At 42.0% G+C, this 17,286-nt stretch overlaps 1 protein-coding gene across 1 annotated transcript in view; it reads right to left on the bottom strand.

The window, feature by feature from the left end:
• Positions 1-7,243: 7,243 nt before the first annotated feature.
• TCF12 (transcription factor 12) overlaps positions 7,244-17,286 on the bottom strand; it is a 377,803-nt gene continuing 367,760 nt past the window's right edge. The window contains 2 exon segments of the mRNA XM_028505802.2: positions 7,244-9,569; positions 12,678-12,831. Coding sequence (XP_028361603.1) covers positions 12,689-12,831 — 143 coding nt within the window. The 3' untranslated portion in view covers positions 7,244-9,569; positions 12,678-12,688.

Genomic DNA, 17,286 nt, shown 5'->3' with positions numbered 1-17,286 from the left:
CAGGCCCCTGGCGCTCTCCTGGGTGGTGGTACGTGGTGCTGTGAAAGGGCAGCTTTGGGGATGTTAAACCTGAATCTGAGAGCTAGGTTTTGGGAAGCGTGTTGAATGAGTGGGATGAAGTTTTATTGGGGCTCCTGCAAAACCTACCTCAAAACGCACTGGGGGAACACTCCTTCCCCGCCCCCGAGACTGCGGCAGTCTCCACTGCAGGCCTACCACACTGCCCAGCGGCCTCCTCCCCACTGTATCTCCTTGTCCTTTGATGTCGGATAAACCCAATTCATCTCTTTCATATCACTACAAAGGAGCCTCCTAATTACTTTGTTTAGACAACCTCTTTTCCAAATATTAAACATTTGGTCTTCCCAGGCCCCCCAAGCACTTAACATCATCCAGGTTGTTGCAAAATCCACTTTTCCCCAAACTGGTTGGCAGACTCTCCCTCCCCTTAGCAGCCTCCCTGGGCAGATCTGGACATGTTACCCACCCCTGCAGGCTGTGCTGGGATGCAGCCCTTCCTCTGGGAGATGGTCGGTCCGTGCAGTTGGGGTCTCAGTGCTGCAGGCACCTCAGAGACGCCTCAGGGAAACGGGAGGCAGGTGAGGACTGGGGGCGGGGGAGGGCAGGCCTGCCGGTGAAGCTTTGTCCCGGTGGTGGCAGGCCCGGCACCTAGAACAGAGCCATCTGCCAGCTGGTGTAGGAACAGACATTTCAGTTGTCAGAGCACAGACTGCCCTGAGTGGCCTGTGTCTCTCCAGATCCCACTGGCTTGGTAGCTGGGGCCTTTCCTTCTCCTTCAAAAGAAAAAAAATTGCTCTGATCCTGGAGCATCCTCCCCACCACCAACCTCGACGGTCCCACCATCCTTTCCTTAGGAAGGGAGGTTGGCTCACCTTGCCTCCTCCTTGACGGCTTTCAACATCATCCTTTCCAGTGCCTCCCTTCTGGTCCCACCTGCACCACCTGATGTCACGTGTACCGCCTGTCCTGCTGGCTGTCTCCATGGTGTGGGCTTGGGGCTATGCCCTGGATGTGCCCCGTCTCCTCAGGGCCCTCAGTGCTCTGGCCACAGGAAACAGCCTGCTCTCCTGCTGCCAACATGGGGCTCGAGGAAGGTTTCACAAGGGACAACAGAGCATAATCTGTTTCTTCCTCTTCTTCCCTCTCTGCCTTCTTTCCTTCCTGCCTGTGTGCCTTTCTACTTCTTTCTTTCAATGTTTTATCACGAAAAATGTTCAACTTCTACAGTAAAGAGTACAATGAACCCCCATATACCTGTCACCCAGCACTGACAACTATCAACTCCCTGCCTGGTTTCGTGTAAATCCCTTACCCTCCCCGCCCGCACTGGCCGCCACCGGATGATACTGGAGCTAATTCCAGACCTCCTATCACTCCCTCTGTGAACACTTCAGTGTGCCTCCCTAAGAGACGAGGACTGGGAGAAAACAACCACTGTATCACATCTAAAGGCATAAACACACTTATTTTCTTTCTTTTTTTTTAGATTTTATTTATTTATTTTTAGAGAGGGAAGGGAGGGAGATAGAGAGAGAGAGATAAACATCAATGTGCGGTTGCTGGGGGTTATGGCCTGCAACCCAGGCATGTGCCCTGGCTGGGAATCGAACCTGGGACACTTTGGTTCCCAGCCCACACTCAATCCACTGAGCTACGCCAGCCAGAGCTGACACTTATTTTCTTGATAGCATCAAGTGTCCAGTCAATGTTCAAGCTTCCCAAAGTGGCCCACGCTCCACTTTTGTAGTCGGTTGGCTTGAACCAAGATTCAAACACAGGTCAGCCCACCGAGTAGGAAGACTTGAGGGGCCACATTTCGGTGCAGGTGTGGGGTGGTTGATGGGGAGGGGCAGGGCATTTTCTCTGTTCCTGCTCTGCCCACTGTGGATGCAGACTGCCTTTTGTCCCTAACATCCTGAGCTCATCATTACTAACCGTCCTGTGCTCATCAGCATCTAGCTCACCCTTGAGTTCTTGCCTCATTTCCTGGTCAGACTCAGGGGCATGGCACCCCTTCCAGGCAGCCTTCTTTGCAACCCCCGCCCTGGCTGTCAGCCCTGGCCAGGGCCCTTGTCATTTGGTGATGGAGTCCACTGTGTTTCCCTGGTCACACTGTCTGCTCCTGCTACTTGTCTGCCTTCCCATGCCACTGCGATCTCAGTGATGGTGAGGTCCGAGTGTGCCCGACACACTGTCAGGCCTTTGAAGTTAGTGTGTCAGTCATCAGGTTTTTTTAAATTTTTATTTTATTTATTTACTTCTAGAGAGAAGCAGAGAAGCATTGATGTGAAAGAGAAACATGCATTGGCCATCTCCCCTATGTGCCTTGACTGGGAACCAAACCTGCAACCCAGGCATGTGCCCTGACTGGGAATTGAACCAGCGACTCTTCTCGCTTTGCAGGACAATGTCCAACCAACTGAGCCACCCAGGTCAGGGCAGCAGTCATCAGTTTTTGATTTGCTGCTCCCTTGTCTTGCCTTCCTTATGGGGTTAGGAAGTGCCTGCTATGTGCCATGCACCTCCGAATTCCTCAGATCTCATAGTGTGATTATTAATTATCCCCATTTTATAGGAGAGGAAACTGAAGCTCAGAGTCGTTAAGTTGGTTAGTTGCATCTCAAGGCTGCTACAGCATAGGTCATGCCTGCCTACTGTTGCTCTCCCCACCACCAGGAAAGAGCCATTTGGGCTGTCAATCCTGGCTGGAAAGTTCTAGAAAATGACATAGAACAAGATGGCTCCCACTTCCCAGGTGCAGAAAATGGTTCCTTTCACTATTCTACTGAGGTTTCAGGGTAATTCCCGACTCCCCATCCAACCTTTCTCGCCCAGCCTGATGGAGCGGCGTTCTCCACTGCTGGCACCCTCACCCCTGAAGCTGAGCAAGCCTAGAGCTGGTACTTTACATTAAGCAGGTACCTCCTGCTTAATTGTGCCTTCCTGTGCACCATTAGGCAGCTAGCAAAGCTGAGAAAATAAACGTACATTATCATAGGTGATCCTGGCAGGAAGGCAGCCCTCCTCACCTTTGTGCTCATGGGCTGGTTGCCCTGAGCACGGACTGGGCAGGAAGCTCTCAGGTGCTGGAACACGTTTACCTGTTTCTTCCTTGGTTTCCTGCTCCTCCTCCCTCTCCACCCCTGGACAGAAGGTCGGTGGTTCTTGGGGAAGAATAGTTCCTTTGTGTTTTCTCTCCTTTCTTCTTTGCGCCTAATTGGGATTATGCTTGTGAATCAAGCTAATTAATCTCTGCCAGCTCAGGGTGAGATCAAGCTTCTTGCATTATCAGTGTTGATCAATAACTCACTGTGAGTCTGAAAAACAACTCTGCTCCTTTCATCACAGGCTTTAATGAGGATGGGGTGGGATGGCCTGCGGGAGGCCTGAACGAGTAGGTGTGGTGGCCCTGCCTGACGGGATGGCAGTGTTGGAGAAGGGAATCTCCCTGCTGGCGCCTCCGGAATGTGAAGTGGCCTCTGCAAGGCAGGGCTGGAGCTTCATGACTGTGTTGCTTTGGAACATCCTCTGGTGTCTCTGAGTATTAAGCGTGGTCACGGGGAGTACTCACACGACAAAGAAAAACCGTCAGAGGAACCCCCTGGGTGTATTTCAGGATAAGGTGGTCCTTCCTGCTGACTGACCAGAGGCCCAGCCATAGCCTACTTCCAGCACTGGGCTGCAGCCCATTCCCGCGGGGACCAACTGACCAGGGGAAGAGACTCAGGCTTGCAGGAAAGGATGCTGCAGAAGGTCAGGAAAATAGGAGAAAGCCAAACATCTCACAGGGCTGCAAGGGACCGAGAAAGGAAAGACATGGTCATGGGCACAGAACACATGTGTTTAGAACTTCTAACAAATCCATGCTGTCTCTGGGGGTCCTCCAGGTCTAGGCAGAGTAGATCTTCAGATACCCTCATGGTCCTTGCTGCCAGAGGGGAGGACACGGTTGTATTTCTTCCCAAAGAGACTATCAAGAAACCAGAGGAGGGAAAAGAAGGATGCCTGAAAAAGGCTGTGTAATTGAAGGAACCCAGGATGGGTTTAAGATCTTTGGAAGTCCTACCCTCCATTATATCAAATATATTAAAATGAGCTCAAAATTCCACATTAAGTAGTAATTTTATTTTGCTATAACATTTTGAGATGATTTTTATGGTTGTTTTGAAATGAATTTTTTACAATTTCTCTTTTGGTACCATAGTATTTTTTCATGTTGCAAATGTTTTCACAGGCTTTGAAAGGATGGGAGGACTTGGGAGTTGTGCTTATAGCTTGTCAGGATAAAATGGCTCAGAGAGCTGCAGGGCTTTAGTCGGTTCTCTGTCTAGCGGAGCACTGAGCCTCAAGTGCGAGAAAGGAGAACCAGGCAGTATGCAGCACTACCCTCTGGCAGTTTTGGGATGAGATTGCAAGTCTAGGTCAAAAGGAACAGAAAAGCCCTTTCAGGCTGTCTCTGGAATAGGTGATTAGGCAGGGAAAGAAAAGGAAAATAGCATATATCTACCCCCGTGAGCATGCTCCCCACTACAGAGTAGAGGAAAGAGCTGCTGGGGCTAGGGACACTCACAGGGAAATTCCCCAACACAATGAGAACATGTGGCCCTCCACTGCCTGGGACTAGGATGAAGTCCTTGAACACCAGAATATTTAAGTGACCTCAGGGACTTGGCCCAATCATGCCAGCCCACAGCTCAGCCTGTGGGGGTGGCGGAGGAATGTGATTCATCATTCCCAGTAACATGTAGGTGTCCAACTGTGGAATGCCAAAGGAGAAAGAATTTCAGTTTTTGAAAAACTGATCAGCCTGCTGAGTTTACTTACCTATGGTTCCAGCAATTGCAGAAGACCCTTCGGTTTTTTGTTTTGCCAGTTTTGGAGGGAGTGAAAGAGGTTCTGGAAGCCATGAAGGCACACCTCTGAGATCTCCTTTTAAGGGATAACCTGTCTGGAGAGTGTAGTTAGCTGTCGGCCTCCAGGTGCAGTACCTGTGCTATGGTGTCCTGTGGTCTCTCCCCAGGTGACTCACAGGCAATGACTGACCACAACATTTAAGTTCCTTACCCTTTCTGCCCAACACAAGACTCCTCAAAAGGCAATCTTGTCAGACCCCATAGGATAACCAAGGACTTTCTCAGAACTCCAAGCAGTCTGAGGCTCTTCCTACTTAATCCTTCTTCCTCCTCCCCTTTCACAGATGCCAGACCAACATCATGGTCTGAAGGAGAATCCTGACTACTGATTCCTCTCCCCTTTGTTTCCTAAAGGTATTACATCCAGTACATCCCTTGGACTTGAATTCCACCTTGGTATATGCTTCCTGAGGACCCAAACTGATATAGCTATCTATCCACACAGTTCAACTAGGCAAAGCCTACTTGCTCACTCTTGACAAGGTAAGATTTTTAGTCCTAATAAAACACAGCCATAGAAGGTGCTGAAAATGGTTCATTGGATTGCCCCCAAAGAACGTAGACTCCTACAAATGAGCTGACATCTTCTTCGGGTGGCTGGAGAGGAATCATCCTGGGATCTGGTTGTAAGGAAAGCTATTTATTTTAAAAATATTTATCATTTATTGAGTACTTACGACAGGAACCATGGAAAGAACTTTCCATACATTGTTTCATTCAGTACTTACATAACTAGTATGTATCTCCATTTTTTAGATAAGGAAATGGAGTTAATTGGATGCTGAGCTTGGACTTGAACTGAAGACTGCATGATGCTAAAGCTAGTATTCTTTTAACTTTTAAAAGCACATACATACACACCCACACACACAATGTAATGTGTTACTTAAAATATGAGTTTCCATGAGAGAGAAAAATACATGAAAGAAAGAAGTGTAGCAGAGAAAAATAGATCCAACAAATAGAACTGACCTAAAAATCTGTAAAGAGAAAGAAGAAAAAGACAAGGAGATTTTGTAGGAAAAGTTTTAAGCATCTTGGTCCGTTACCAGTTTTGTGTTCTTGGACACATACAACTTCTCTGGGCCTGTTTCTATAAATCTATTGAGGCAGCTGATGAGATGGTTTCTAGATTTCATTTCAGTTCTAACATTGTTTTCTTCTTAGATGGAACTTTTTATTTAGTTTATCATTTCGTACAAACAGATATCAAACTAACATGTTTAACTTTTCACCAAATCCCACAGTTAGTAAAATGATCTGTTGGGCCTCCAATGTGGACAGTGGGTTTCATAATTCATCAAGAAGCATCTTGCCAGGAACCTAAGAGGGTGTGACAAGGACCATGGGTATCTCATACACAGGCCATACAGAAGTTTGTCTACTGTTTTTCTCAGGCCCTTGCTTGGCACAAACTCCTCAGGGGTTATGACTATGCATATTTTTGGTGGTAATGGTAGTGTGTATAAAAGCTGGGGCGAAAGCATAACTTTTTATCTGAAAACAATATGACCATTCTCTAAATATGGCATAGGTTTTCTGTAAGAAAAAGGACATAAAACATGAGGAAAGTAATTTGAAGAAACGTTCATTTGAAAAACCTCATTTAAGTCTTTTTCTATTTTCTTCATTTTTCTTCTAGATCTGCAAATGGGTAATTATACACTACTAATTGATATTTGGTCAACCTTCAAGAAAAGGGTAAAAGACCCCTCTCAGTAGAGAGCAAGAGAAATACACAACCCAGAGAAGCTGCAGACTCAAATACCAATTTAATTCTCCAAGACTGATTCTGTCCTGATGGGTTTCCCAGACAATGTGGTAGAAATAATGCAGATAAGGAAAGTGGTGTGCACCTCTCACAACACACAAAAAAGCAACTATGTGAGGTGATAGCTCTGTTAATTAACCTTATTGTGGTAATCATTTTGCAAAACACAGGGTCTGGCACAAACAATGCCCCCTTTTTATTACAAAATCATAAGCATGTAATTCTTTAACTTAATAACATCGTACTCAATCACACCACATGACATTTTATGTGAAATGTTCAAATTAAAATTATAAATTATTATACCCATATGATTAACCTACCAACCACACTCAAGTAGGCCTTACTTTTGCCAGGCCCTGTGTACATATATCAAATAATTATGTTGTATGCCTTAAATTTCACAATGTTGTATGTCAATTATATTTCAATAAAGATGGGAAAAAAAGAAAAGCAGTATGGACATGAGAGGAAAGAGATGGAGAAAACAAAATGCATTATTCTTGGAGAGCGGAATATAAAAAACTCACTAGTGTACTATGTTAAAAAAGATGGCACATTTATTGCTACATAAATGTTATATACATATTGTGTTTTCTGTTACAGTGACAGAAAAAAATTTGAACTTCTTGCTGCTGGTTGAAAAGATTTATCAGTAATACCTTAAATTTGACACAGGATACAAATCTGCAATAAACCAACAATGGAAACTGGAGAACAAGATGAGAAGCAATTCATCTCGGACAATTAGCTCTTACAATACTCCATAGGTACTACACGGTATGCTAGAATCCTACTATGGTCTTAAAATGCTATTGTAAATTTCTGATATTAATGAACAGGTTATGGTAAATAACCCTACATTTTTACTACCTAATATAATAAAATAAAGTAAGAAACTTTTTACTGAAAACTTTTCGATTTCAAAAATCTAGAAAGAGTAATATTTAGAATTCAAGAAATTTTCTTACAAGATTATTGTATAAAAGACTAGCTACAGTGAAAAATAAGCCAAATGTTTTTTTCTTTCTATTTTATGAAGGAAAGCTTCTGGGCGTACTGCAAAGTCTAATATAGCGAAAAAGACAACAAGCTTTGAAGAAAAAATGCCAGGCAATGGCATATGTTCACTCACACAACATAAGCAACAATTTCTGTTTAGCTGATTAACACTGAAATGAAGAACAAGGCCACAGATAGAGTCTGATGTATTGGAGAATATATGCAAATTAAAGTAACCAAAAAGTCCACTAAGTTCACAAAAGACTGATTTGTTAGGAATCATCCTGACTGGAGGATCTGAAGTTCTGTCTTGTTTTTGTTCTTTCGAATTAACAGAAATATTACGTTACATAGTGATTTGGGTCCTTTCGTCTGTGTGCTGATTGCCACTGTTGATATTGGCTACAAGAAATTATTAAACCAAGACAACCTTGTTTAGCATGTTTTTCTCTCCCAGGGTGGTTGTAGTGGAAGACAGATTTCATGGAAGTTCAAAGTGATTATTATGTCTTAAAAATCAACTTTTAAGGGTAAGAGATAGAGGGGTGTCTTAATGCAGTTGCAAGATGGACTGACAAGTACTGGTTTAATGCTAGTTTGGCTCATCTTGCCGGGACAGGGGCAGATGGTTTGCAGTTGATTAAATCACCCACTGAATTCCTTCCAATTGGCCAGCCATCCAAATGACAGAGAAATAAAGGCTAGGATAAGGAAACACAGGTGACCATTGCTCTTGTATCCCATTAAGCAATTTGCCTCAGAGTGGTGTGTTCACTGATCACACGACCTTCTTTGGTGACTACTGAGTTTTGTTACGGTCACCAAAATCACAGCCTGAAAAATCTTCTTTGTATTTTAAATCCATTTTGTGCTTACGTATAGCTAACACTTTACAAGTACTATTATGTAGTACTTACTGCTTGGAAAACAAAGCAATTTCTAAACAGTAGTTTCTTCCCTTGTAATTTATACTTCTTGCTATTACAAGTTTTACTATGAAAACTAGAAGCTTGAAAAGTCTTGGTTATTATTAGAAATAAAGCAGTATTTATTTTGGGTCAAAATCTTAGCTAAGCTATGGTCACAGATGGTCTCTGCTTATCTTTGTAAGGTAAATATGCAAAGCACATAGGGCTATATGGAGGATTCTGGACTGTGTCCATAAACTACTGTTTCAGAGACCAAATATAACACCCACAAAGAGAAAATAAAAATGAATGAAAAATGAGAGTGAGAGAAATGCTATATATACCAAGTAATATTTTCCTATTTTATGGAAAACACTATTCATATGGCAAAAGGATAGGAGAGGGCAACGAAAGACTTTTCCCTTCCCTTTTAAGACACTAATAGGTATGCCGGGAATGCTAAGGGCCAATGGTTGTCACTGCTTTGTTCTCTGCATGTGAACAGCTTCAACGCATGCTGGCATCAGCTGAGTGTAGATCAGCTTTCCACATTAACTTTTTCCCTTTATATGTAGACCTTACAGTTCCATAACAATAAATAAAATTTGTAGTTACAATGCATTTGTCAATTCAGTTTAGGCACAAGGCAACTTCCACGGTGAGTGGAGAGATCGAGACAGTCTCTGATTGTGCAGAAGCGACATACTGCTTGCAACAAAATGATATGTTGCAAACATCTCATGGGCTGACGTTCTATCTGATGAGCTTCCTATCTTCACTTCTGATGGAAGTGTTGACCAGTTGCTTTGATCGTAGGATTATATTTGAGTTTCTTGTTTCAAGTGTTTTGTTTTTTCTTCTCCCTCCTATCAGGTTTGTCTTCAGATAATCTGAGTTGTCCAAGTCCTTATGAGGAGAGTTCACCTTCTATCTAGCCTACTGATAACTCTGGAACTGTGGTGGGGAGAGCCAAGGGAGAGAGGAGAATCGATTAGGACATCACTGTTAAAAAAACAAAACAAAACACACCTCCCCAGAAAAACAACAACAATTGGTATTTCTCATTCCCAGGTTTACACTACTAAATCAGCAGTTTGTTAAGTGACTTATAAGTAAGCCTCTTTCTTTCAAGGTGTAATTGAAATGGTCTTACTTGATGTATATGGTAAGGTTTTTTAAAGGAGATCATGGGATTACAGCATCACGAAATATAGGATTATACAACAGCTGTGACAATTAAACATTGTTGTGTGAGAGAAAACACCAATTGGCTGCTTCTTACATGCCCCCAACTAGGGACCTGGCCCTAAACCTAAGCATGTGTCTTGATAAGGAACTGAACCAGTGACCTTGGTTCACAGTCCAGCATTCAACCCACTGAGCCACATCAGCCAGGGCTATATTCTTAATATAATATATACAGTAGTAACTGTAAAATTTTCCATTTTAGCCATTTTTGATAGAAATAGTTTTAGGGAGACTCATACTTTTCACTTCCTTTTGAAACAATAACTGTGGTATTGTTTTTGTAACAGAGTGAAGCTCTTAGGGATGGATAGCTGAGATACTTAAAGCTACTTGGCCTCACATTACCTGGTGGAAAATTCTTGTGCTTTTATAGTCATTCATTCTGTGACCATTTATCAGTTAATTTGATTCTAGCAGGTGTTTTCCTGATGCCTAGTCACTTGCTGGTTCTAATCTGCTGACTAGTACTATAAAGAATTGAAGACTATCAGGTGAAACCAGAAAACCACCCTTATGAAATTAGCAACCTTTAAGACATATATTTTTTTAAGATATTATTTATTTTTAGAGAGGGAAGGGAGGGAGAAAGAGAGGAACATCAATGTGCGGTTGCTGGGGGTCATGGCCTGCAACCCAGGCATGTACCCGACTGGGAATCGAACCTGCGACACTTTGGTTCGCAGCCCGCACTCAATCCACTGAGCTATGCTAGCCAGGGCTAAAGACATATTTTAAGATAATAAACTCTAGCCTATAAAATTTAATGGACCAAAGTACATTTACTACATTTCTTATAACCCTGAAGCATTTTTTTAAAGATTCTTGATCTCTTTTTGATAGGTGAGAATCTCAAGTTTTAATTTAACCTAAGTGGGGAAATTTCCACATTATAGAGATATGGGTAGATATATAAAAGTCATATGAAATAAAGAAGCAGTAAAAAGAGCAGAAAGTAAACAAGGGGGGAAGACAGATGTGAGGTAGGGAGAGTTAAAGAGAAAGAACTAGAGAGAGACTGGGAAGAGAGTAAGAGAAAATGGGTACAACAAATAGGCAAGAAAAATAAGACACAGGATCTGAGATAAATGTGACAGATGAATATAAAGTGCTATTTTCATAGCCCAGTGGTTACCTGGAACCTGAGCATAAGAAGTTACTTCTCATCACACTTCTCCAAAATGATCTGCCAGTTTAGAGAGTCATTTTTGCATTGAGAAACAGCGGCATGTTTTTATTTTAAAACGTCAAAGTTGTTTATTTTTGAATAAAAACATTTACTTTTTTCATGATATTCTGTATTTTCCACAGAATATGTAACAACAGCTTGGGTTTTGGAGGACCTCCAAGTTAACTAGCTCTTGCCTGAAGTCTCTTTGACACGTATAATCAGTTGGATAGCTGGGTATTTTTTGTGGGGGAGGTAGCTTTATCCCATGTGCTGCTGGAGTTATAATCGACACAAATAATTACATCAACATTCCTCTTTTTGTCCCGAAATGGAATCTTCAGTTTAGGTCTAATATGATCCTAGGAAGGATATACATAGAGGTGGTAGGAACCATATTTTTCAGAAAAGGGAGAGGTACTGATTGGTGTTTGTAGTTTACAAAATAGTCTATCAAATTCCAGACTTTCAGCTCAAAATGACAGCTACAAAGCTGATCAAATGAAACTGTACTTGAACTAGTTTTCCTGCTTTATATCTCCCATCCATTCATCTTTAGTACTTTTTATCTGCTGATGAAACTGGGAAAAGAAGTATACACTGCTGATGCTAGCTAAAATGTTATTGCCCAAAATATTTAGTCTATATTAATTTCTGCTACCTAAATAACTATACAACTTAACAATACAACTTAACTATCCAACTTAGATTACAGATGTGAATGCATATAGTTAAGGAAAAGGAGACACATATTAACTACTTAGGCAACAAACTCATATTACTTTTGTTACTCAGTTTTAAAAAACCACAAGGAAGCAAATTGTGTTTAGTCCATAAAGAGGAAGAGAAAAGGAACAGCCTTTCAACAAATAAAATTCCATAGAAGGGCACTGGTTCTATCATACATAGCACCTCTGCCTTCATTAGTAGATTCAAGGTGTAACTGATACTCTCACAGGGAAGAAAGCTGCATTATTACAAACTTGAATTATTGATTCAATGGAAACAAGCAGTAGCTGTTTTGTATACAAAGATTTCATGGCAAAGAGGTGGATGGTTAACAAAAAACTGGCTGACTGATACAGTCAAGTACTTCTGGTAGAGAAATGTGGTAGTGAAAGAATTTTTTGATGGAAGAGTCATTGTGTTATTTTCTTCTTGGATCGAAATGACATTTATGATGATCCAGAACAAAACCCAAAATGCTTTATAAATTGTAGGATACTATCAGACTTAGAAGAGAATAAATTTGGTATAAGATGACATTAGTTCTACCTGGCTGGTGTAGCTCAGTGGACTGAGCGCGGGCTGGGAACTAAAGTGTCCCAGGTTCGATTCCCAGCCAGGGTACATTCCTGGGTTGCAGGCCATACCCCCCAGCAACCGCACATTGATGTTTATCTATCTCTATCTCTATCTCTCTCTCCACCCCCCACTCCCTTCCCTCCCTAAAAATGGATGAATAAAATCTTAAAAAAAATGACATTAGCTCTTTATAAGTCTGATTATACAACAGAAAGGTAAACTGTTGGATTCCAAATTACATGTGACCTTTACAACTAATGCCACTGGAGATTCTGTTCAAAGGTTCTAATTTTAAGATAAGTTCAGGTGATTTCCTTGTACTTTATTTTCATACCCTTACTTACCTGGCTGATGTTTACATATGACCCATAGGGTTGGTAGTTTCACTAAGCCCAGGATGGGTTCCTGGTAGTGTGGTTGGCGGCTCTGCCGATACGGCAGAAACTTTTTCTTCTTCCCTTCTCTTAAGGCAGGCTGCTTTGGGGTTAAGATTCCTCTCTGCAATGGAAAAATAATTTTTAACATTATAGTCATAAGTTATGAATCAGGGACTCTTAGGTCTTAAACTGGGTGAATTGCTGTTATTTTTCTTTCTGTGGGTTTTACTCTATGGTAATACAAAAGTGAGACATTATTACTCATGAAATCCCTAAATCTGCAGGTCTTTTCTCTAGAGCACATATTGTATTTAGTTTCTCTAGAAAAGAATTCTCCAACTTTCTTGAAAATGGGGTTAATATATTTTGCTGGCAGCATTAGGGAAGCAAAATAGGACACAGGGTTGAAGATTTCACTGTTCATCTTCATGCCTCATATGCTCTCCTTTTCTTGGTGTTCCTGTTTACAGCCTTTCTGATTTCATCTTTTTCCCCCAGAAAACACTCCACCTCTTTTATGGCAGAAGGGAAAGAGGGCAAAGGCAATATGAAGTGGAAAGGAGACTTAGGGATCAGACTTTTCCATAGAAGACCTTCAGGCACTCTCTGTTTTCAGTTCTGACACCTGCTCCAACAATCAGTACCTCCCACGTACAGACGCTTTCAGAGCTAGGGGCTTTGTGTAGTGAACTGTTCTGCTTCTTGCTCGTTTTCTTTCCTGATCCACTTCATTTCTTCTAAACAAGTCAGTTATTGACATTCTCCTTTCTTTCCTTCTTACGTACATTTTTGCTATCTCATCTGCTATTGTTTTCTCTCCTGTTTGTCCTTGTGGGTTAATTCCATTCTTATTCTAAAATTTCAGTGGGATTTTAATAAGGAGTAGACTATTATCAATGAACATGCTAAGACAGTCATATTTGACCATCTTGTTGTAGCTAAATTAAAATCCACTGGGGGTAGGGTCTGGAGATTTGTTTAGAAAAAGGAAAAGCCTCAGGTGACTCTGGGACCAACCAGATTTGGGAACCACTGTCCCAATTTATTCATCTTCAAGCTCACTAAGAGACCAGGAAACCAAAATTATAGTATTTCTAATGACTCTAAATTATCACTGGAAGAGAAGTGAGCTGATAAACTGACTTGTGAAAGAGTTCAATAAAGAAACATTAAAAATATTTATTTACTCATTCATTCATTCATTTATTTATTTTTAGAGAGAGAGGGGAAGGGAAGGAGAAAGAGGGGGGGCAGAAACATCGATGTGAGAGAGAAACATCCATCAGTTGTCTCTCATATGTACTCTAACCAGGGACCAAACCTAAACCCACAACCTACGCATGTACCTTGAAAGGGAATCGAATTGGTGACCCTTGTCATTGCAGAACAATGCCCAACCAACTTGAGGCACACTGGTCAGGGCTGATGAAGAAGCATTTGACCAGTAATCCAACCTTTAGTAAAAGTTGAGAGTAGAAACTTAAAGGTAATAAATGTATGAAATCTGCTGAGGTTTAGCAAAATTGTAGTAATGATAATGTAAAGGCTTAACTTGGCAATGGCAGGGACCAGACAGGATTTAATATGTGGGGCACCAAGGCACAAAAAGTGCTCTGGCAATATCTGAAGCTTGGAGCGCAAGTCACTCTTCCTGCTCTTCTCCAGCGGCACTGCAGGCATGGGTCTGGTTGCCCTCCTGGTGCAACCACTTGCCCAGGGATGGCAGGTTGCAGAGAGCCAGATATAGTCTTGGAGCACCATCCCAAAACCATAGGGGAGCCCAGAGACTCCAGAGGATGTCCAAGGTATACATATAAACAAAACGTGTATCTTTGTAGAAACTGCTGGGTCCAAGGAATACTGGGTAGGGCTCCTGAAAGGATGAATAAACTCTCAAAAGTGAATAGGTTACTAAGATAACTGAAAACTGCACGAGATAAAAATCCATGGAAGGACAGTAGTACCTGTATCAGACTCTGAAGGTACTGCCATAGACAAGGCACAGGTTACATTGGGCTGAATAGTTATAAACCCTGTTTGACAGAAAATGACCAGAGTGCTCTTCAAGAAGCAATCTTACATGGGTCCTAAGACTTTTACATTAAGTTGTGAAATAATGGCTTTGGGCTTTTAAGCCCAGAGTCTGAGGGCTGGAGGAAGGTAGGCTTTTATGAATACTGAAGCAGTCCCTAATGAATATATAGTTCAGTATAGTTAAGTTTTGTTCAAACTCAAATCAGTCAATGGCTGTTTCTATAAAGCTTTCCAGAACTGTGTGAAAAAGTCAGTGCCCACTGTTGTGGTCTGCCTTGCCTGGTCTCAGGAAGCTGTAACCCCTCATGACTTAGGCTGAGTGAGAGACCTCCGAACCAGGAGCCAATAAGGAGACAAAACTTATTTCCCTGGCATGAACGTTGCTTGTTCTGTGCCTGGCCTCCAATGCTTGATCAGTTATCCAATGAAGGGTAAGATTTCCCACAGGGGGAATTGCCTAAGACAGGCATGATCATGTGGAGGCCTCAGGGAAAAGACTCAGGGCTGTGGAAATGAAGGGGTCATCAACATCAACCCCTGCCACCTCGGCGTTGTCAAAGACTGAGTCCTTGTTCTTAGCTGTGAGAAATCCAAGTCTCCTGGCTGCCTTTGTCTCCTCTGTCTGACTCAGGCCTGTGGAAATAACAGGGGCAGTGCAGCCCAGACCAGAGTCGGCAGACCCCCAAGGTAATCAGGCCTGGGACATATGCAAGATCCTGTGAGATCTGCTTGCTGGAGGACGCTATTGAATTAGAATATGAAGGCACGGTCAGGAAATGAAACTACCCTTTTAGGTTCTGTAGTCCTGTTAAGTGATAAAACCCCAAACTTTGCCCAGAATCCCAGCGGGAATTCTGTCAGACCCTTTGAAAACTACCTATCCCTTTTGATCTTCCCTGCCAGACTATAATCCACAAACTGTGTCTGTATTCTTAATAAAAGCCTACTCAGGCGGGGGCTCAGGGCGCTCTCCACTAGAGAGAGTGGCCATTTCATCCCTATTTCCCCACAGGACTTGGTTGTCCCTGTGTATGTTTTTCTCGTGTTTAGACAAGCATCTGCAGCAAGGATGGATACTGCTGGCCAGTATCCTCCAAAGCCCATAACACTGACCAGAGCCTAGGTGTTAGATCCTCTCTCAGATGCCTCATTTCTATTCTAGGTACATGAGTGGGACCACTAAAAAGCCAAATCTTACAAATGAATGAATGAAGTCTACCCAGGGATGGTGAAGGTTTTTAACTTTTTTTTCAAACACAGAGGTGTTTTTCATTTTTATGGCTTGGATCTGAGAGTAGGTATTTCACCACTGTTGTCAAGACAGTAAGACTTTCAGTGCAGATAGAAGCAATAATCTGACAATAAATGAAAAGAATCAGCATAGAGAATATCTTGGGCTGCAGGGAAGGAGGATGAATGTACTTGGGTCACTCATAAAGGTGTCTTGTTGCCTTCTGAGTGAGACATAAGGTGTCAGACACACTTGAGTAAAAACCTTTGGTAAAGTGACAGGACGCACGGACAGTTCAAGGAACCTGCTCTTGCCACAGACAAATAGGCAACAATCAGACTGTTTATGAATACCTCAAGGTAGTCAGTCTATAACTCCTCGAAGGTCAGGTTTCATTAACATGTACCCTTTACAGATATTCAGGAGGTCCTAAAACAACAGGAACAAGTAGCTGGCTTTAGCAGTAACTTGGTTATGCACGAAATCACCTAGTCATCATTTTTATTCATTGAATATATTGGACAGAAAAGGATGGATAGGATGGATCAATTAATTACTATTTTATGTTTTTCAAAAACGTGTTCTAGCCCTGGCTGGCGTAGCTCAGTGGATTGAGTGTGGGCTGCGAACCAAAGTGTCACAGGTTCGATTCCCAGCCAGCGTACATGCCTGGGTTGCAGGCTATAACCCCCAGCAACCGCACATTGATGTTTCTCTCTCTCTCTATCTCCCTCCCTTCCGTCTCTAAAATAAATAAACAAAATCTTAAAACAAACAAACAAACAAAAAAACGTGTGTTCTAGTTTTCTAACTATGGCTTTCCTAAAAAGAGTATCTTCCTATAATCAATGCAGAGGGTCGCTGGTTATAGTTTTCAAGCATCTACACTTCAATCCTTTTTTTTTCTTTTCCTACTTTCTTTAAATAAAGTATTACATAAATATCTGATAAATAAGGCAGGCAATTTCTTTCAATAAAGAGAGTCTAGAGGCAGGGTCTGAAACCAAGGTCACATCTATAAATTGTTTACATAAAGGCTTAGAATGAGGTATTTATAACTTTGAATAAAAAGATATATAAATAATACGTAAAAAAGCAAGCTCAATGGTGGAATCTCTCAAGGGCTTGTATTAATTGATAACTCAGGGTCTAGCACATAGCTGCTTGAGACAGAGCAATAAATACTTGTTTAGAAAATGAAGTTTCAAAGCATCTTCAAGATTCCTTCAAACTTCTTGAAAAGTTGCACAGTTGGGGGACTTGTCTGGGTCAGTAGTGGATGAGCCTATATAAATCACATTTTTGCCCTTA

Source organism: Phyllostomus discolor, chromosome 1 (assembly GCF_004126475.2).
Source record: "Phyllostomus discolor isolate MPI-MPIP mPhyDis1 chromosome 1, mPhyDis1.pri.v3, whole genome shotgun sequence".
NCBI classification, from domain to species: Eukaryota; Metazoa; Chordata; class Mammalia; order Chiroptera; family Phyllostomidae; genus Phyllostomus; species Phyllostomus discolor.
Note: the sequence above shows the minus strand (reverse complement) of the source record. Positions and strands in the feature narration are given on the sequence as shown.